Source organism: Oncorhynchus keta, chromosome 34 (genome assembly GCF_023373465.1).
Source record: "Oncorhynchus keta strain PuntledgeMale-10-30-2019 chromosome 34, Oket_V2, whole genome shotgun sequence".
In the NCBI taxonomy this organism is placed as follows: Eukaryota; Metazoa; Chordata; class Actinopteri; order Salmoniformes; family Salmonidae; genus Oncorhynchus; species Oncorhynchus keta.
In genome coordinates this window covers 44,524,178-44,543,462 of record NC_068454.1, presented here as the reverse complement: position 1 = coordinate 44,543,462, position 19,285 = coordinate 44,524,178, and the positions used below count along the sequence as shown (strand labels likewise).

Here is a 19,285-nt window from a genome sequence, read left to right as displayed (position 1 = left end):
CAGACCGCTAAATAGCCACCACTAGTCAGCTACTTGCTGCTCCCCTAGGGACATACCCCCCCACCACCCCCTCAACAAGCTTTTACTCAGCCCAATATTCTCAACATACCAGTGTCAACATTGTATATTTATTTCATTATTGGTTTTAAATGTTTTCAAACACTTTTTGTGTACGATTACATATTTGTGATTATTGTTGAGTGGTCCCTGCAGCATACCATTGCAAATATGTGTTTGGAAGAGTTGTCTGAAAAGCATCTAAACAATGTTTTGTACTGATGGGAAATAAAGGTCTTCACAACATAAATTCCTCAATTTCACCTTTTTATTGTAAAAGATAAATGCAAATTTCATCATCCAAGCATCGCATGGAACACATCCACAGCCAAATTCATTCCATTAACCAGTCTAAATAACAGGTTGCGCTGACAACAAACAAAACATAAGTTAGCGACCTAACATCTCTGGTGAGCAGATGGGAGAAATGTAATATTGTTTAGAAAGAGATGCCTGTCAGCTAAGCTAACAGCAGCTAAATTCTTTGATGGCAGCCATGGTTGTTTATTTTTGACAAGCAAAAACTCAATCCCAGAATGCTATTCACTATAACATGCAAATAAACAAAGTTACGGTCAAAGATGGCTGTATCCGTTGCCTGAAAATTGAGCTTTGGTCACGTTTCAGCATAATGCACATCTTCAATGTACTTGTTACTGTATATACAAGAACTGGAGGACATGACTTGACAAGTCATTTACAGTATTAGACAAATCGCAATGCAAATGAAATGTTATCACCTCACAGATCATCACCCCAAATACTAGCCTAACAGTAGAGCAAATGCATGCAGGAAATATTGCTATAGGGGATTTATCAATAAAAGGGGGGCAAACACAGAAGTTTATGCTAAATAAAACCCCTGGAAAGGGGGCACTGCGCTGGCAACCCTGAGGTACCATAGTAACAATCTGATGTCTTGAACACGGCAACTGGGAAATCTCCAATTTCTGACTTCAGCGTGTTCAAGACAACTGGGAACTCGTACAAAAAATGAGCATCGACTGGGAAAAATCGTTTAACGGTTATCCAACTCGTAATTCCATCCGGGGAACTCTGGCTTCTTGTTAGAGCTCTGACTTTCCGATCTGAAGCTCACTGACATCATGATTTGACCTCGTATTTTCAGAGTTCCCATTTGTCGTGAAAGCACAAGTCAGTCGAGTAAATTATTACTTCATCTCGTTTCGTTATAACATTTTTGGTCTGACAGACGCTTTTGTGACAAACATGGCGCCACACATAGCTTAGCATTTAGCTCATCATAATCAGTACAACCTTCAAAAAAGTATTCTAAACACGTGTCTATTACAATATTTGCAAGAATCGGAATGGATGATTCTTCACCAGTACTTGAAAATGTGAATAAAACAAATATGTTACGCTCCATACATGCATATGGTATGCTACAGTAGAAACAACAAAACAATATACAGAAAATAAGGCACTTACTTTGATAGGAACGCACCCATGTGCATTTGCAGAGTTTGTTTTCCTTAAAAAATAAATAAAAGGTAATGCGGGTGCCAGACAGAAAATGTGCCAGGTGCAGTGGTGAAAGAAGTACCCAATTTTGATACTTGAGTAAAAGTAAAGATACCTTTTTAATAGAAAATGACACAAGTCAAAGTCACCCAGTTAAATACTACTTGAGTAAAACTCAAAAGTATTTGGTTTTAAATATAGTTAACTATCAAAGTATAAAATTAAATTTCCTTATATAAAGCAAACCAGAAGGCTTTAAAAAACGTGACTTACGGGATATCCCGTCATTTACATAATTTACAAACGAAGCATTTGTGTTTTGTGTCCGCCAGCTCAGAGGCAGTAGAGATGACCAGGGATGTTCTCTTGATGAATGTGAATTAGACAGTTTTCCTGTCCTGCTAAGCATTCCAAATGTAAGGAGTACTTTTGGGTGTCGGGGAAAATGTATGGAGTAAAAAGCACATTTTCTTAAATGTAGTAAAGTAAAAGTTCACAAAACAACTTCAGTAGTACTTTGAAGTATTTTTATTTAAGTACTTTACACCACTGGCCAGGAGGGAAAGTTTGCAAGGTCTGTTCTGACTAGAGATACTTGATCTGGGGAAGTGCTTGGGTTCTCGTCGAAGGTGTTACGGAGCCAGACAAACTTCTCTCTAACAGTGAAAATGGCCTACTTATGCAAATTAATGAGGTGGCACACACCTCAATTTCAACTGTTAGAAAATAAAACCTGTTAAAGTCATTTGAAATTGACAATTTGGAACCGTCTATAGATAATTCAGGCAGCGTAAATGAACTGTCCTGTTAGGGCTGGGCGCTATGACGATATATCGTGTGACAATAGAAAAATGTCTATTGTTTCATATTATGCTCTGTCGTTTATTTCGTTGTCGCAAATCACTCTGGCAATATTTTTCACCAATTGGACGACACTTGGCGTGCCGTATGGAAGGAAATTTACAACACAAACAAACATGGACGAGAGTGAATGTGACACAAAGCAGACACAGCACTCGTCCCTAAGAGGGAATACTTTGGTTGCATGGACGTGGTTCGGGTATGAAAAGTCTGACATGGACCAGAAAACCGTCCTCTGCAAAATATGCAGGTCGGTCCCGACAACGGGCTCAAACACCATTAACCTCTTTTACCACCTACGCAATAATCATGTGAAACGTACGGAGAGAGTCTACAGTCGAGTGCTCAAAACAAACCCCTGACTCAGACGTTGCAAGAGGCTTTTGCCCCCGGCACACCATATGGCAAAGAATCACGAAGACGGAAGGAGATAACAGCTGCTATTACAACTTACGTCTGCAAAGACATGGCCCAAATTTACACGGGAGAGAAACAGGGGTTTTGTGAGTTGGTGCTATCACTCGACCCAAGTTTTTTATTTATTTATTTAATTGATTTAACCTTTAATTAACCTGGCAAGTCCGTTTAAGAACTAATTCTTATCAACAATGGCGGCCTAGGAACATTCAGTCACCTGCCTTGTTCAGGGGCAGAATGTCCGATCTTTACCTTGTCAGCTCTGGGATACGATACAGCAACCTTTCGGTTACTGCTCAAAACTCTAACCACTAGGCTACTTGCCACCCCAGGTACCACATACAAATTGACATGTGGCACGTGTTAATGCCAAAATAACATGCAAAACAGACAAGCCCCCCAATAAATAAATAGATATTTATTTTGCTTGCAACTATACATGAAGTCTTTTCTATTTACCTTTTTTTATTTTTTTTATTTTATACATTCATATTTTATATTTTGTTACACCCTTAATTGAACATTTTCACAAAGGTTCTAAAAGGAGAAATAATAACATGAGTAAGTACTTTTAACATTTTTTTGTTGCGTATAATTCAAAATTAAATAAAAAATAGGCCTTTACATGTGGTCATTTTACATAAACTATTTATTCATTGAATTTACAGAAAATGTGCTATATCGTGATATGTATCATTATCAGGATATGAAATGACCTATATTGGGATATGAGATTTTGGCCATATCACCCAGCCCTATGTCCTGTTGTGTAAAGATTACATTGAGTGAGTGCATCCTGACATCATGCGCATAACAAAACCTCACGCTGCGGCAACCGTTAGATATTTGGATCTCACACTTGAAAAGGTAAAAACATATATTTTCTATTTGTTTTCAGAAATTACTTATTGCATTTTCTTGTTGGCACAATAAATGTGGCCATTTGATTTTAAAATTCAATATCATTTGATAACTTATCCACATCGCAATGTTTTCAAAAGCAGGCTTTTATTTTTATGGTTTCCTCATTCGCATAGGAAAGTGAGGTCGTCGTTTGTGCTACTGGCTGAATACCAGTGCTAGATGCTATAGTAAGATGAGCTAACTATTTAATTTGCTAAACATCAGGATAGGCTACCGATTTGTAACAACTTTGTTGTGAATAATGCCCTGGGGAGTACAGAATAATGCTTACGCCATGCGCCTATGCAGCTAAGCATTAACATTGTCATCAGCCAGGGTGTCAGGGTGTCACAGGTCCGGTCTTCAACGGCCGACATGTCTGCTGGTTCTCGTCCTATCCTGTTAATCTGAGTCCTGGGAGATGGAAACCCTTTCACGTTATTATGCAGATCCAAACCATTTTGTGCTGGCTCACTTTATTTTTTATTTCACGTTGTTATTTTCAGAATGGTTCCTGTAACCATGCGAGCTCTGTACGCCTTGATTTGGGCTTGGTTCGGCTCAGTTGTCAAAAGCCTTCATGTGTGTTCATTCTTTAGGAAATCAGTGATTTTTAAATCGATCAATTCAGTGCTAGTACAGGGAGAGAGATAAAGCAGCACGACTCTAGCCCCTGAAGACAAGAACTGTGCCCCATGGCATTTGCATACAGTATAAGTCACCTCACATCCTGGGTGTATCACACTTGGTTTATCAAAGCAAACTGTAACATCTTATTATTATTATTACATTATTATATAGGCCTAGTCCATTTTATTTAATAATAATTTTAAAAATCAACTTTACCACAACATTAACATCAGATTTTACGCTTTAAAATGTTTTCCAAACAAAAACAATTGATCTCAAAGTAAAAAAACAAAAACAATACTCTATGCACAAGGACTACTTTGTCTTACAAAGTTTCATTACATTTACATTTAAGTCATTTAGCAGACGCTCTTAAAAACAATACTCTATGCACAAGGACTACTTTGTTTTACAAAGTTTCATAAAACACATTTACAGGAACACCTGTGCAGATGCAAACTTTGGTAACAGAATGACGATTAAAATCTCGCTGAGTTTTTTTTAATGCGACCACATTTTCCAAAACCTGTTATCTGTTCCGAATTAAGATTAAAAGATGTCTAAAGAAAGAATAGGGTGTCAGTTATGACATGACACTTTGAGTAAAAAAAAAAATACATTTTGGTTATTTTACTACAGTAGGTGAAGTGGATCAACATCCGGTAACGGAATTATATCATAGGTCCCTGATCTGTACTATACAGAATTATGGCTACAAACAGGTATGTGCAATATACAGTGCCTTGAGAAAGTATTCGGCCCCCTTGAACTTTGCGACCTTTTGCCACATTTCAGGCTTCAAACATGAAGATATAAAACTGTTTTTTTTGTGAAGAATCAACAACAAGTGGGACACAATCATGAAGTGGAACGACATTTATTGGATATTTCAAACTTTTTTAACAAATCAAAAACTGAAAAATTGGGCGTGCAAAATTATTCAGCCCCTTTACTTTCAGTGCAGCAAACTCTCTCCAGAAGTTCAGTGAGGATCTCTGAATGATCCAATGTTGACCTAAATGACTAATGATGATAAATACAATCCACCTGTGTGTAATCAAGTCTCCGTATAAATGCACCTGCACTGTGATAGTCTCAGAGGTCCGTTAAAAGCGCAGAGAGCATCATGAAGAACAAGGAACACACCAGGCAGGTCCGATATACTGTTGTGAAGAAGTCTAAAGCCGGATTTGGATACAAAAGGATTTCCCAAGCTTTAAACATCCCAAGGAGCACTGTGCAAGCGATAATATTGAAATGGAAGGAGTATCAGACCACTGCAAATCTACCCAGACCTGGCCGTCCCTCTAAACTTTCAGCTCATACAAGGAGAAGACTGATCAGAGATGCAGCCAAGAGGCCCATGATCACTCTGGATGAACTGCAGAGATCTACAGCTGAGGTGGGACACTCTGTCCATAGGACAACAATCAGTCGTATATTGCACAAATCTGGCCTTTATGGAAGAGTGGCAAGAAGAAAGCCATTTCTTAAAGATATCCATAAAAAGTGTTGTTTAAAGTTTGCCACAAGCCACCTGGGAGACACACCAAACATGTGGAAGAAGGTGCTCTGGTCAGATGAAACCAAAATTGAACTTTTTGGCAACAATGCAAAACGTTATGTTTGGCGTAAAAGCAACACAGTGCATCACCCTGAACACACCATCCCCACTGTCAAACATGGTGGTGGCAGCATCATGGTTTGGGCCTGCTTTTCTTCAGCAAGGACAGGGAAGATGGTTAAAATTGATGGGAAGATGGATGGAGCCAAATACAGGACCATTCTGGAAGAAAACCTGATGGAGTCTGCAAAAGACCTGAGACTGGGACGGAGATTTGTCTTCCAACAAGACAATGATCCAAAACATAAAGCAAAATCTACAATGGAATGGTTCAAAAATAAACATATCCAGGTGTTAGAATGGCCAAGTCAAAGTCCAGACCTGAATCCAATCGAGAATCTGTGGAAAGAACTGAAAACTGCTGTTCACAAATGCTCTCCATCCAACCTCACTGAGCTCGAGCTGTTTTGCAAGGAGGAATGGGAAAAATGTCAGTCTCTCGATGTGCAAAACTGATTTTTTTATTTTATACCGCAATTTATTTACAGCTGTTTAACCAGCAGCAAAAGGTGAGAACAAGTATTCATTTGCAAGGGGGCTGAATAATTTTGCACAGACCCAATTTTTCAGTTTTTGATTTGTTAAAAATTTGAAATATAACAATAAAAAAATGTCAGTCCACTTCAATTGTGTGCAAAAGGCATGTTGATTCTTCAAAAAAATACAGTTTTATGAAGCCTGAAATGTGGCAAACAGGTCACAAAGTTCAAAAGAGCAGAAAAGTAAATAAATAAAAACTGTATAAAAACAATATCCTTCTATTGCATATTTGGGTATTTCATTCTACACACTGGCAATTGTAATGCGCTCTGCCCCCAAACAAGACCACTTTTTGTTGAGCCGGACCAGACAAAATCTGAAATAGATGTCTACATTTTTTGTTAAACATAGACGGCACAGTTGAGTTCAGTATATTATAGTAAAGATATGTTCAGTATTGTACTGTACTGTACTTTTCTTTACTGTGCTGTTCTCAACTGTGTTATACTGTACTGTGATGTCCAAACTTGTGAAACATGGACGTCTATGATTGCTTCAGATTTGATCATGCAATGGCGGACTGAGTACAGAGCGTTGTGTTGGATTTGCCCCAAACATAACACACCACTCAGTAACACACTTCATATTTTCAAGCATGGTGGTGGCTGCATCATGTTATGGGTATGCTTGTTATCGACAAGGACTTTTTTTGGGATAGAAATATAAGGAATAGCGCTAAGAACAGGCATAATCCTAGAGGAAAACATGGTTGTCTGCTTTCCAACAGACACTGGGAGACAAATGAAACTTTCAACAGGACAATAACCTAAACCACAAGGCCAATTATACACTGGAGTTGCTTACCAAGATGCCATATGATGTTCCTGAGTGAACTAGTTACAATTTTGACCTAAATCTATGGCTAGACTTAGCTAGAAAGACTACTATAATCGCTTCCAAAGGTGATCCTAGCATGTAATTACTCAGTTTTACAGTTTTTCACAATTCCTGACATTTAACCCTAGTAAAAATTCCCTCTTTAAGGTCAGTTAGGATCACCACTTTTATTTTAAGAACGTGAAATGTCAGAAAAATAGTAGATTTCTTTGAGCTTTTATTTCTTTCATCACATTCCCAGTGGGTCAGAAGTTTACATACACTCAATTAGTATTTGGTAGCATTGCTTTTAAATTGTTTAACTTAGGTCAAATGTTTTGGGTAGTCTTCCACAAGCTTCCCACAATAAGTTGGGTGAATTTTGGCCCATTCCTCCTGACAGAGCTGGTGTAACTGAGTCAGGTTTGTAGGTCTCCTTGCTCGTACACGCTTTTTCAGTTTTTCACACACTTTTTCACAAATTTTCTATGGGATTGAGGTCAGGGCTTTGTGATGGCCACTCCAATACCTTGACTTTGTTGTCCTTAAGCCATTTTGCCACAACTTTGGAAGTATGCTTGGGATCATTGTCCATTTGGAAGACCCATTTGCAACCAAGCTTTAACTTGCTGACTGATGTCTTGAGATGTTGCTTCAATATATCCACATAATTTTCCTACCTCATGATGCCATCTATTTTGTGAAGTGCACCAGTCCCTCCTGCATCAAAGCACCCCCACAACATGATGGGATGGTGTTTTTCGGCTTGCAGGCCTTCCCCTTTTTCCTCCAAACATAACGAAGGTCATTATGGCCAAACAGTTCTATTTTTGTATCATCAGACCAGAGGACATTTCTCCAAAAAGTACAATCTTTGTCCCCATGTGAGCTGCAAACCGTAGTCTGGCTTTTTTATGGCAGTTTTGGAGCAGTGGCTTCTTCCTTGCTGAGCGGCCTTTCAGGTTATGTCAATATAGGACTTGTTTTACTGTGGATATAGATACATTTGTACCTGCTTCCTCCAGCATCTTCACAAGATCCGTTGCTGTTGTTCTGGGATTGATTTGGACTTTTTGCACCAAAGTACGTTCATCTCTAGGAGACAGAGCGTGTCTCCTTTCTGAGCGGTATGACGGCTGCATTGTCCCATGGTGTTTATTCTTGTGTACTATTGTTTGTACAGATGAATGTGGTACCTTGAGGCGTTTGGAAATTGCTCTCAATGATGAACCAGACTTGCAGATGTCCACAAGAGGCACTGAGTTTGAAGGTAGGTAGGAAATGAAATTGAACTCAAAATGAAATGGTTAAAAAAACATAACAACGTTTGGGCGACGCCATTCTAAGGTCACGGTTCAGAGATGAGAAAGCTGATGCTAGGTCTGTGCCTATCGGCAACCCAGAGTGGTAACGTTTGCATGTTATTGTCCCTCGTTGTCTCTGGCTGTCTTTGTCGCCATCTGTTTTGCGGGGAAAGTAAGTCCTACAGTGTAGGTGTAGTCGGACACAGTGATGTACAGTAAGTAGGGAGTAAGAACAATGACCTGTAAACCCCAAGGCATTTTTAACTCAAAGTTGAACTCGGTCAATGAAAAGTAATTATTACTTCAAATGTTTGTGGTACTGACTGAACTAAATGAAGTCACATCATCAAAAAAAAAAAATGATAACAATTTTAATTTAACCAGCATGCTTTATTACAGGTAAAAAAAATCATTGTTTTTAATATCAGAGTTTTTGCATGTACATTGAGTGATTGATTATGCAAGACAAATATATATGAAAATATAAATGAATCCAATCATTTAGTTGTTTGCACGTGTTACTGAAATAGTTGTTCCAGTTTAAATGGCTTAGGTAGTCTCTTCACATGGTTCCTGTCCCTGGCAGTCATTTATGAATGCAGGTTGTGGGTGAATACAAACGTGTTGGATATCCTAATTCTGGCTGGATTCCAATGGGAATCACATATAATTTTGCAAGACAGTATAATGTGACTTGCAAGTAGGGTTGCAAAATTCGGGTAAATTTCACAGGTTTTACAGATATCCTGGTTGTAAAGATTCCTGGAAATCCATGTATTTTTATCTGGTAATTTGTTACTGTAATTTGGAATCATACTTGTAGGCATGGTGTGCCCTGTAAACCATGAGTTTCAGGCCACTGTTACAATACATCTAGGCCTCAGAATAAGACCTTATGTAATGTATTGTCATAACGAGTTTAATGATATGTGCCTAGGAACTCACTGAGTGAAGGCCAAGGGACTGAAAATAGAGACATGGTCATTGATGTGTTTTTAACTTATTTACTCGAAGGCAAGGCACACTGGGAAATGAAATTGGAGGTGTGGCTTAGTGGGGGAGTTAGTCAACATGTTCAAGCTGATACAACTCACATCTGGACCTCCTACAGGGTCACAGTGACTGTATCGGTTTGAGTAATGACTACAAAATCACTTAAACGGCTCCGACGTTAAGTGTAGCTGGTTTCCTCAAAAGTTGAGTAATGACAGCACATTGGGGTTGGCTGTACAGTTTGTATGCTTGTTTCATGTGTTTTTTTTGACTGTGTGTGTGTGTACGTCAACAGTAAAGGTAACAATTAAGGTACAGATTCCTGTGCAGTGTGCATATGTTAGCAGCCTTCACTTCCATTATGTTTTATAACTATATCTGCGTTCTAAAGTGATCCTTCATGAATACAGAAAGTGGGCGTGAATGGAGCGTCTTCCGTGGTGCTCGCTCACACTGCAGGTCATTCTGGGATACTTACATTTGAAGTAATTTAGCAGACACTCTTATCCAGAGCGACTTACAGTAGTGAGTGCATACATTTGTCATACTTCTTCTGCTGGGATACCTCCCAGCATGTGACTCATTCCAAGAACATATTCTCACTGGGAAGCAGCCGGCAAAGTAGCCCTGACTGTAACTGCATGGCATATTGCTGGGAATACTCGGGAACAGTCTGTTCCCGCTGTCGTTGTGAGTAAGAACTGCGTTCAGTATTATGAGGTCTCTGTGCATTGACAAAATGTACATGTTTTGATGAACTGCGTTACCCATGGTGCACTGCGTTACCCATGGTGCACGGGTCCATGAATGATTAGCCTACATCTACAGTAATGTGAGCATAGTGTCATACTCATAGCTGTGTTTTGTGTGGACTATGAGCCCATTTTGCACGTGGTTTTGTGTGTGATTCTGGGGGTGCCATATGTGTATGCGTCATATGCCTGTGTGTGTGCTGGCTGTATGTCTGAGTCCTTACTGAAAGCGTTTGAGGCACATTTAGATCCTGGTGACACTCTTCGTGCCAGCTCCCCAAGGTGCCTGTTCTGTCAAGCAGGAAAGTGCTGCAGTCACCTCCACAGGAGCACTGAGGGGTCTCTATGCTGACATCAACACACATACAGTAAAGGAACCCCTTTGCTGACATCACAGGAGGAGCATATTGTACTCAAGCCCAGACATTGATTTATGCACATTTATGCACAAACTCTTTTCCATTACAGTATTTGATAAACAATACAGGTCTGTGCTGTCAGTTTAAAAAAAAAACAATACTGTGCACACACTTGCTAACATACTACTGTCAGTGTGTACACACACCCATGCGCATGACATAATGGGAGTGCAAGTTTGTGTGTGTGTGTGTGCTGCAAAAGAGTGCTGTATACAGCACCTTGCGTTGTGAAGATTCAGCACTTCTTCTTGGCAAGAGGTGTGTGTGTGTGCACTCTTCCATACTGTCATCTATCCTCCCTGAGTGTTTCAGTCTTTGAGAGGCCCCGGTCTCCTCTGGACAGGCTATCAACAGGAAGCCTGGAAGATAGACCGCTGTCAATCAATATTCACAGGGCCAACCACCCTCCAGCAGGGACACAGACGTATAAGGAGAGAGGGAGTGATACCTTTCCCACAAAGTGTCCAGTGGTGTTGGTAGAATGCGGGTCAATTGTCAAGAAAGGCAATATCCTTATTCCAGGCATCCTTTTAAAAAAAATAGTTTATTTCGTATCAAATTTTATTTGTCACGTGATGAATACAACAGTTCACCAACTTCCCGTTTTGAATGAATACTGTAGTTGTGAACTTAACCAAGGTTTGTTGCTAGCACTTTTGCTTTTGGAGTAAGGCAGCCATGGCTCCATCCGCTCTCAGGGAGGTAATCTACCCCATTCTTCACTACATTGGTGTTTCGAAGTGGGATGGTACACTGTGTGGCCATTGGAAGTGGGTCCCAGGTCTGAGGTGTGCGGGATTTGTAATAGTGACGCTCAGTGATGTTACAAACTCCCGAAGGGTAATATCTATACTCACCCCTGTCGTTCGATACAAAACGTTGCATGTATCTCCCATTCGTCCTTCCTTTCTTATTTCCTTGAAGTAATGATTGATTTAGCATGACTGAACCAGAGAAAGCGTACCTAGTCAACGACATATCTTTCACCGATCTAGTCAGATCAGTGACGTTCCTTGAGAGAAGGGATGGAGGTTCAAAATCTAGTTTGGAATTTCAAATTGATATCGACAAAAATTGGAACCATGCCATTGGCTTTAGGTTCAACTTTGGTTGAGGAAAAAGTCACACGTTTTCAAAATTCCTTTTTTATGTCGATGACTTTCAAATCCAGTCAGTTTTCCACGTTGATTCAACGCTATCAGGAGGGGAAAAAATATTTTCTTAGTTGAAATTACCAGTATTTGTGCCAAGCAAAATGTCACTCTGGTATTCTTGTCCAACAAAAATATTCTATGGCTTTACCATAAGCTTGGTGTCCAATGAGCGCAAAATCAAACTTTTATTTATTTATAGGCTTAATAATACACTGTTTCATGCAGTTATAACCAGAATTTCAAGGCACTAGATGGAATCTGTGGGTCCCACTACACAAGAGCATCCTTTTATTTCACCAACCTTTCAAACCTGCATTTCTTGTCCTAAACAGAAATGGCTACCACCATCCTTGCTTCCTTTTCTTCTCAGATGTCAATAAATCACAGATCTCACATGACATGATGGATGAAAGCAGTGTAGTGGAAGCTTTCATCCAGTCATGTTAGATCAGTAATTATTTCAAGGAAGGGAAGAAGGATCTTCAGGTCATGGCCCTGTGTGTAGAGATAGTGAAACATACTCCTTATCCCGTTAGTTCAGTGACAAAGACAACCCAGACTTCTCCCACTCAGATCAGTGAAAACAACGGAACACAGACATAGAATCTGAGGACTGTTTTACATGTTTTATTTTTTTATTTAACCATTATTTAACTTGGCAAGTCAGTTCTTATTTACAGTGACGGACGACCACAATTGTGTGCTGCCCTTATGGGACTCCCATTCATGGCCAGATGTGTTGCAGCTTGGAATCGAACCAGGGACTGCAGTGACGCCTCTTGCACTGAGAGGCAGTGACATACACAGCTGCGCCACTGACCTCAAGAACAGTTGCATAACTTCTATGCAAGTGTACAGACTTTTGTCTCTCGACTGTAAAGCCTCTGATTGTTTACTGAAATTGCTCCTCTTCCCACAAGTAAGTGTGTGCATGTAGCTGTGCCCATATCTGTTTGTGCGTGTGTGTGCCCCAGTTATATAGTCTGGTTGATTCCGGGACATCCATGCAGGCATCCCTTTCTCCAGTTTCAGCATCAGTCTGGAAGCACAGGCAATCATCACACACACATACGCACGGTATGTGTCTGTTATAGGAATGTCCAGTTGAACAAAAGGAGAGCAATCAAAAATCACTCTGTGTATTACAAGCTGCAACAGGGAGACACCACCCAGCACAGAAGCAGATAAAGTCTACCTGGCCTTCTCTAAACAAGCCCTTATACCCCAATCAGTCAGTAAACTGTTTTGACAGCATTAGCCCCAGGGGCTTGTAGAAAACCCAGTGTAGCAGTGACCTTTGTCTCCTGCTACAGAGTTACAAACATCAGCTACTACAGAAAACTGCAATAGAGCGATCACAGTAGTCAGACGATCATCAGTAATCAATTACATCAAAGGGCAGTCACAAAGGAATCAGAACATCCGTGTCCACATAATGTCATCAATGCAACAGTGAATAAACTGTGTGTCCTCGGTCCTTGGACCTTCAGTAACTTGCTCTGGTGTCAAGCACTACTTACAGATATGAGAACAGTCTATAACATCAGGGCATCAAGTCTAGTGACCACCAACCCACACCCTAAGTGTCACAAATAGAACACTGGCAATCATGTGTATTGCAGAAACATCATTCTAAACTACACTACCGTTCAAACGTTTTGGGTCACTTAGAAATGTCCTTGTTTTTTAAAGAAAAGCACTTTTGTCCATTTTTAAAATTACATCAAATTGATCCGAAACACAGTGCAGACACTTGTTAATTTTGTAAATGACTATTGTAGCTGGAAACCACATTTTCTTTTATAGAATATCTACATAGGTGTACAGAGGCCCATTTATCAGCAACCATCACTCCTGTGTTCCAATGGCATGTTGTTAGCTAATGCAAGTTTATAGTTTTAAGAGGCTAATTGATCATTAGAAAGCCCTTTTGCAATTATGTTAGCACAGCTGAAAACTGTTCTGATTTAAAGAAGCAATAAAACTGGCCTTTAGACTACTTGAGTATCTGGAGCATCATCATTTGTGGGTTTGATTACAGAGTCAAAATGGCCAGAAACAAAGCCCTTTCTTCCGAAACTCGTCAGTCTATTCTTTGTTCTGAGTGATTAAGGCTATTCCATGCGAGAAATTGTCAAGCAACTGAAGAGCTCGTACAACTCTGCACGACTCCCTTCACAGAACAGCACAAACAGTTTCTAACCAGAATAGAAAGCTTGGGAGGCCCCGGTGCACAACTGAGCAAGAGGACAAGTACATAGTCTAGTTTGAGAAACAGATGCCTCACAAGTCTTCAACTGACAGCTTCATGAAGTAGTACGCGCAAAACACCAGTCTCAACGTCAACAGGGAAGAGGCGACTCCGGGATGCTGACTTTCTAGGCAGAGTTGCAAAGAAAAAGCCATATCTCAGACTGGCCAATTAAAGATTAAGATGGGGGGGGAGAACACAGACACTGGACAGAGCAACTGTGCCTAGAAGGCCAGCATCCCGGAGTCGCCTCTTCATCGCTGACTCTGAAGGCTGTAGACCTGGCTCCTAACATTTATTCTTTCAGATACTTTAGGTACTTGATTTAGCTCACACCCCTTAAGCTCGTCAAAAATCGCCTCAATTTACAGAGGAGCTACATTACTATGCAATGGTCTCCAAGCAGCCAGAACAGCATAGTCGGCTAAAATAGTGCTGACCAGCCGACGAGACGAGCCCAGCATAGATCAGCCCAAATCAAAAATGACTTGCGCTAGCATTAGCTCAAATTATACCCAAGCTTCAAAAAGTCTTGGTTGTTGCTCAGCACATCTAAAATAAGCTCCTGTTGGATCATTAAGTCGCATGTCCCCCTTTTCCTACTAAACGGCTGTGGTTCAGAATCCGACAGCCAATCAGCCAGTCCTCCCCACCTGATATCCCCCAGCTGCCTTTGCTGAATTAGGAGCATCCAGAGAAGCAGTTACAGCTGCCTTTCTCCACTTGCCTTTTCTGGGGCAGTCAATCTGAGACACACACACACACACACACACACACACACACACACACACACACACACACACACACACACACACACACACACACACACACACACACACACACACACACACACACACACACACACACACACACACACACACACACACACACACACACACACACACACACACACACACACACACACACACACACAGATTTCCTGATTCATTTGGAAGGTTGATTTAAGAAGTAGAGAATGACATGGTGTGTAAATTGGAATGGCTACGTCTCGTACTGCATTGGTGACTGGGTGCTTGTCGCCTCAAACGAAATTCTTCTGCTGCTCTTACCGTTCGCTACATACTTCAGTCGGAGACTGCCGTCATTGAAGTCATGTGGTGGTGTCAAAATGAGGGGTGCTGTACAAAACAAAGTCACCAGTGACTGTATCTCTAACCAATCAGAGTATCAAAGCCAATGACGAATTTTCAAAACACTGCTTTACCCACGTGTGGAACCAATCGGATGGTCCTGAATAGATTTCCATTCTAGATATTGTTGGGGAGCTACTCGAATCCAGACTCATTGCGTGGAAGAAAGTCATGTCTGTGGGCGTTAGGTAGCGTTTGGGTAGCCAGGCAAGGTGACTGGATCTTTGACAGCAGTGTCCACTACATTTGCTGTGTGTATAGAGCATCTGTTAGGAATACTGACGGGTTTGTTAGGAATTTCGTTTGTTAGGAATACTGACGTCTGTCTGCCTCTGTCCCTCCATTTTCCCCTCCATCTTGCCTTGTTCTCTTCTTTCCTAGCCTCGAGGTCTCTCTCTTGATCTTTGCTTGTTGGACAGTGTCAATTTGGGGTAGCGGCGTGGACAATGCTGGCTGTGTCTTCAACCTGTCTTTGCTCCTGGATGGCATACTGCACTCAAGACATGCTTCTGTTTGTACATTGGCCAGAGAGAGAATTGTCAGAACTTTAGGTACAACACACCACAGAGCTTCTATGGAAGGATAAGGTCTGCAGCCTCCACACCAAACACTACTGACACCACCATCAGAAAGCTAAAGCTGTAGCAAGCTACTATAGTTAAGTGGCCGAGGTAGACCATATCTTTGATGCCTAACCCAACTACTAAGTCCAAGGGTTTCCTGTTATCTGTGGCCCATCAACACCTTCCCGTCTTCCGTAACCCTGCCAAACGTTAAATTTCCTGCTTTGGTCCCTCCTCCGCAGCCACCATGCGTCCCTCACTCGCGGTCCTTCCCAGGACCCGTAACCATCCCCACACAGCCCCCCCCCACAATGCACACGGACTGTCTGCACACGTGGGGCGGGAGCACCTGTCGGCCCCACGGAGGCGCAGCCCACACCTGCGACACACGCTCAGCCCAGAGAACCTGCGGAGCCTGGCGGAGCGAGGCGGTGCCGCCAGGGACACGGCTTCTGTGGTGAGCAGCCCCATGGGTCTCCCGAGGGCCAACAGCGACACAGACCTGGTGACCTCGCAGGGCCGCTCGTCGCTGACTGCGTCCACACTGGAGTTCACGCTGGGGAGGGGCCAGAACCTGGTCATCTCCTGGGACATCAAGGAGGAGGTGGACGCCACCGACTGGATCGGCCTGTATCAAATTGGTATGTTCATTTCACAATGATGTAGTTCATAACTAGGAAAGTTTAAAGTAGAACACCTATACTGGTGGCCCCAGCACGAACATAGTCCTGCACGAACACCACCTGATTCAACTTCTCAACTAATAATATAGCCATTGATTTGTTGAATCGGGAGTGTTCGTATCTGCCTGAACAAAAATGAACTGGAGTTGAGAAACATGTCCATTTACTGGTGGAGCATGGAATGAAAGGTTGAAAGAAATGTTCCATATTCATTGATAATATAACAGTAGTGTTTCTTTGATTAACTAGTTGTACTGAGCTGACTGAACAGATAGCTGCTCTGTAGGACTGGCTGATTCTAGTTAGTTTTGTAGAGTTGAGAATAGCAAGTCTCTGGAGCAGGAGTCTCCAGAGTCCATATTGAAACTGGAGCTGTTGAAATTCCACAGAAGGGAGGCCTGAGTCAACATGAAATATTTCTGACTTGGTGTACTATAAAGGCGCCCGCATACTAGGTTCTGTTTGCTCCGAGCAGAACTCAGCTAGGTGACTTAAATGTGTGCCATCGCGCATGCTCTCTTAAAAGACATATGCATGAAAAACTAGAAGAAAGCAGCAATATTACTGTTTGTCCCTCTTGAGAGGCCATAGCAACAACACAGCCAGTATACACTTCCTCATATAATCGGAATTAGTCTAAGATTTCTTGATTTAAAAAAAAAAAAAATTTGCAGGGGAGTTCTTAGTTGCAGATTTGACATCTAACTACATTCTCATGTAAGAAAACGTGCATGAAAATTAGTCGTCTCTCAAACACTTAATTGAACAATCCCGTCCTTAGTTCCCACTCCTACTAGCAGTAGTACTGTTGACCAATCAACGATGAAGGGGCATAGACTACGGCTACCAAACTTCGACTTGACTAAAGAAAATACGTTGTGCAGCCCGATAAACAGCCGAACACCAAAATGAACCAAAACGGTGCACAAATTGTCATAATATATATACGCAAACTGTTTTTACTGGGAAACATGCGATAGGCTTTACACGCACACCATCACGTATACCATATACACTTAGACTATTCTGGGTGGTCCCTAACATGATAGCCCTGCTTTAGCAGCACACTGCATAAGGCTACTAAGCCTAAATGTTCCCCTGTTGCAGTGAAAAGCAACCTATCTAGCATATTGTTCATATTATGAACCACATATTGTTTGAAACTACAGTATGGCCAATTCGGTTCTATGTAATTATGTATACCCACTAGAGACATTCAGCCAACAAACTCTCTAGTATTTATTTAACAGAAAGCTAGAGCAACCACATTATGATTGACTCTAATTCTCATTTACCGGTTTACCAATATACCAATTGGCTGTCGGGACGAGTCAGTCGACCTCTAGACGCTCCATGAGTCCTCTATCCACCCGCCCCTTGACCTCACTGGACTTCCCTCCTTTAAGGAAGAAGGATACCAAGGGTTCGCTGTAAGGCTGAAATATGAGAGACAGGAGAAAGCAGAGAAAGCATGCAGGGAGGGCGCCAGGCCACGTGGCTATCGATCACGAGGCCATCATGCACTTCATTACTAGCGTCAGGGTCTTAATCCCCCGGGGTGCCCCGTGCTCTCCCACTTTCCACTACTAAGCAGACATTCAATGATATCACCTCACCCCATCCCCCCCTCCCATTGTGCTGCTTCGTGCTCGTTCAGTTCAGCCTGAAGTGGTGGTTCATTTTGGGGGGAAAGTGCTACGTACAGCGTAATTCCCTCCGTTTTAACTCCGTGGTAGGTTACAATTTCTTGTCCTTTGTGTTAGAGGTCGCAGGGAATGCATTTTAGGCACTACATTTATGGATTAAAGGAAAATTGTCTGAAGTTAGGTATCTGTCATGGTTATATGACATGAGGCTAAACAGACATGGAACAACAGCTGTGATAAGGCTGCATTTTGGAGCGTAGACAAGTGCTGTTCAATAAACATCTGGCCATAACATTTATAACATTATTTGGGGTCAACCATTTTCAAAGTTGGACAATAATCCAGAAGTTTGTCTGTCACTGTCATGTCTTCATAGAACACAACACGCGCTCATTTAGAACCCCACACACATACTGACTGGACTGACGGCGCTTTCTTTCTGTTCGCCGGCCCAGATGAAATCAGCCCATCCAATGTGTGGGACTGTAAGAACCGTGGGGTGAATGGGACACAGAGGGGCCAGATCGTCTGGAGGTTGGAGCCTGGGCCTTACTTCATGGACGGTGAGAGGAGAGGAGAGAAAGCATCAGTGGGATTCATACAGTGAGAAATATGATCAAGTATAATGTCGAAACTACTTTTCAAAACCACACTCATTACACACTCATTTGGACCACACTCATTACAATGGGACAGGATTAAGAAGGGGGAGATACAATACTTAATAATTGACATTGGTTTCATTCCAAATGGCACCCTATTCCCTATGTAGTGCGCAATTTTATTTTTTTACCTTTCGTGATATCCAATTGGTAGTTAGTCTTGTCGCATTGCTGCAACTCCCGTGCTACAGGTCGAACCCGGATCTGTAGTGATTCCTCTAGCACTGGGATGCAGTGCCTTCGATAGCTGCGCCACTCGGGAGGCCCCGTAGTGCACTACTTTTGAGCAGGGCCTATAGGGAACAACCGTAGTGGCATTATTTCATGGGTAACTAATGGGAAGGGAATTACACTGCAATTGCACAGTAGACTAC

At 41.7% G+C, this 19,285-nt stretch overlaps 1 protein-coding gene across 3 annotated transcripts in view; it reads left to right on the top strand.

Annotated features, from left to right (window-relative positions):
* LOC118367561 (E3 ubiquitin-protein ligase HECW2-like) overlaps positions 1-19,285 on the top strand; it is a 66,506-nt gene that overhangs the window by 6,219 nt on the left and 41,002 nt on the right. For all 3 annotated transcript variants that reach the window (XM_052493931.1, XM_052493932.1, XM_052493930.1), the window contains exons 2-3: positions 15,739-16,561; positions 18,705-18,812. In XM_052493931.1, coding sequence (XP_052349891.1) covers positions 16,168-16,561; positions 18,705-18,812 — 502 coding nt within the window. In that variant the 5' untranslated portion in view covers positions 15,739-16,167. The remainder of the gene's footprint in view (positions 1-15,738; positions 16,562-18,704; positions 18,813-19,285) is intronic.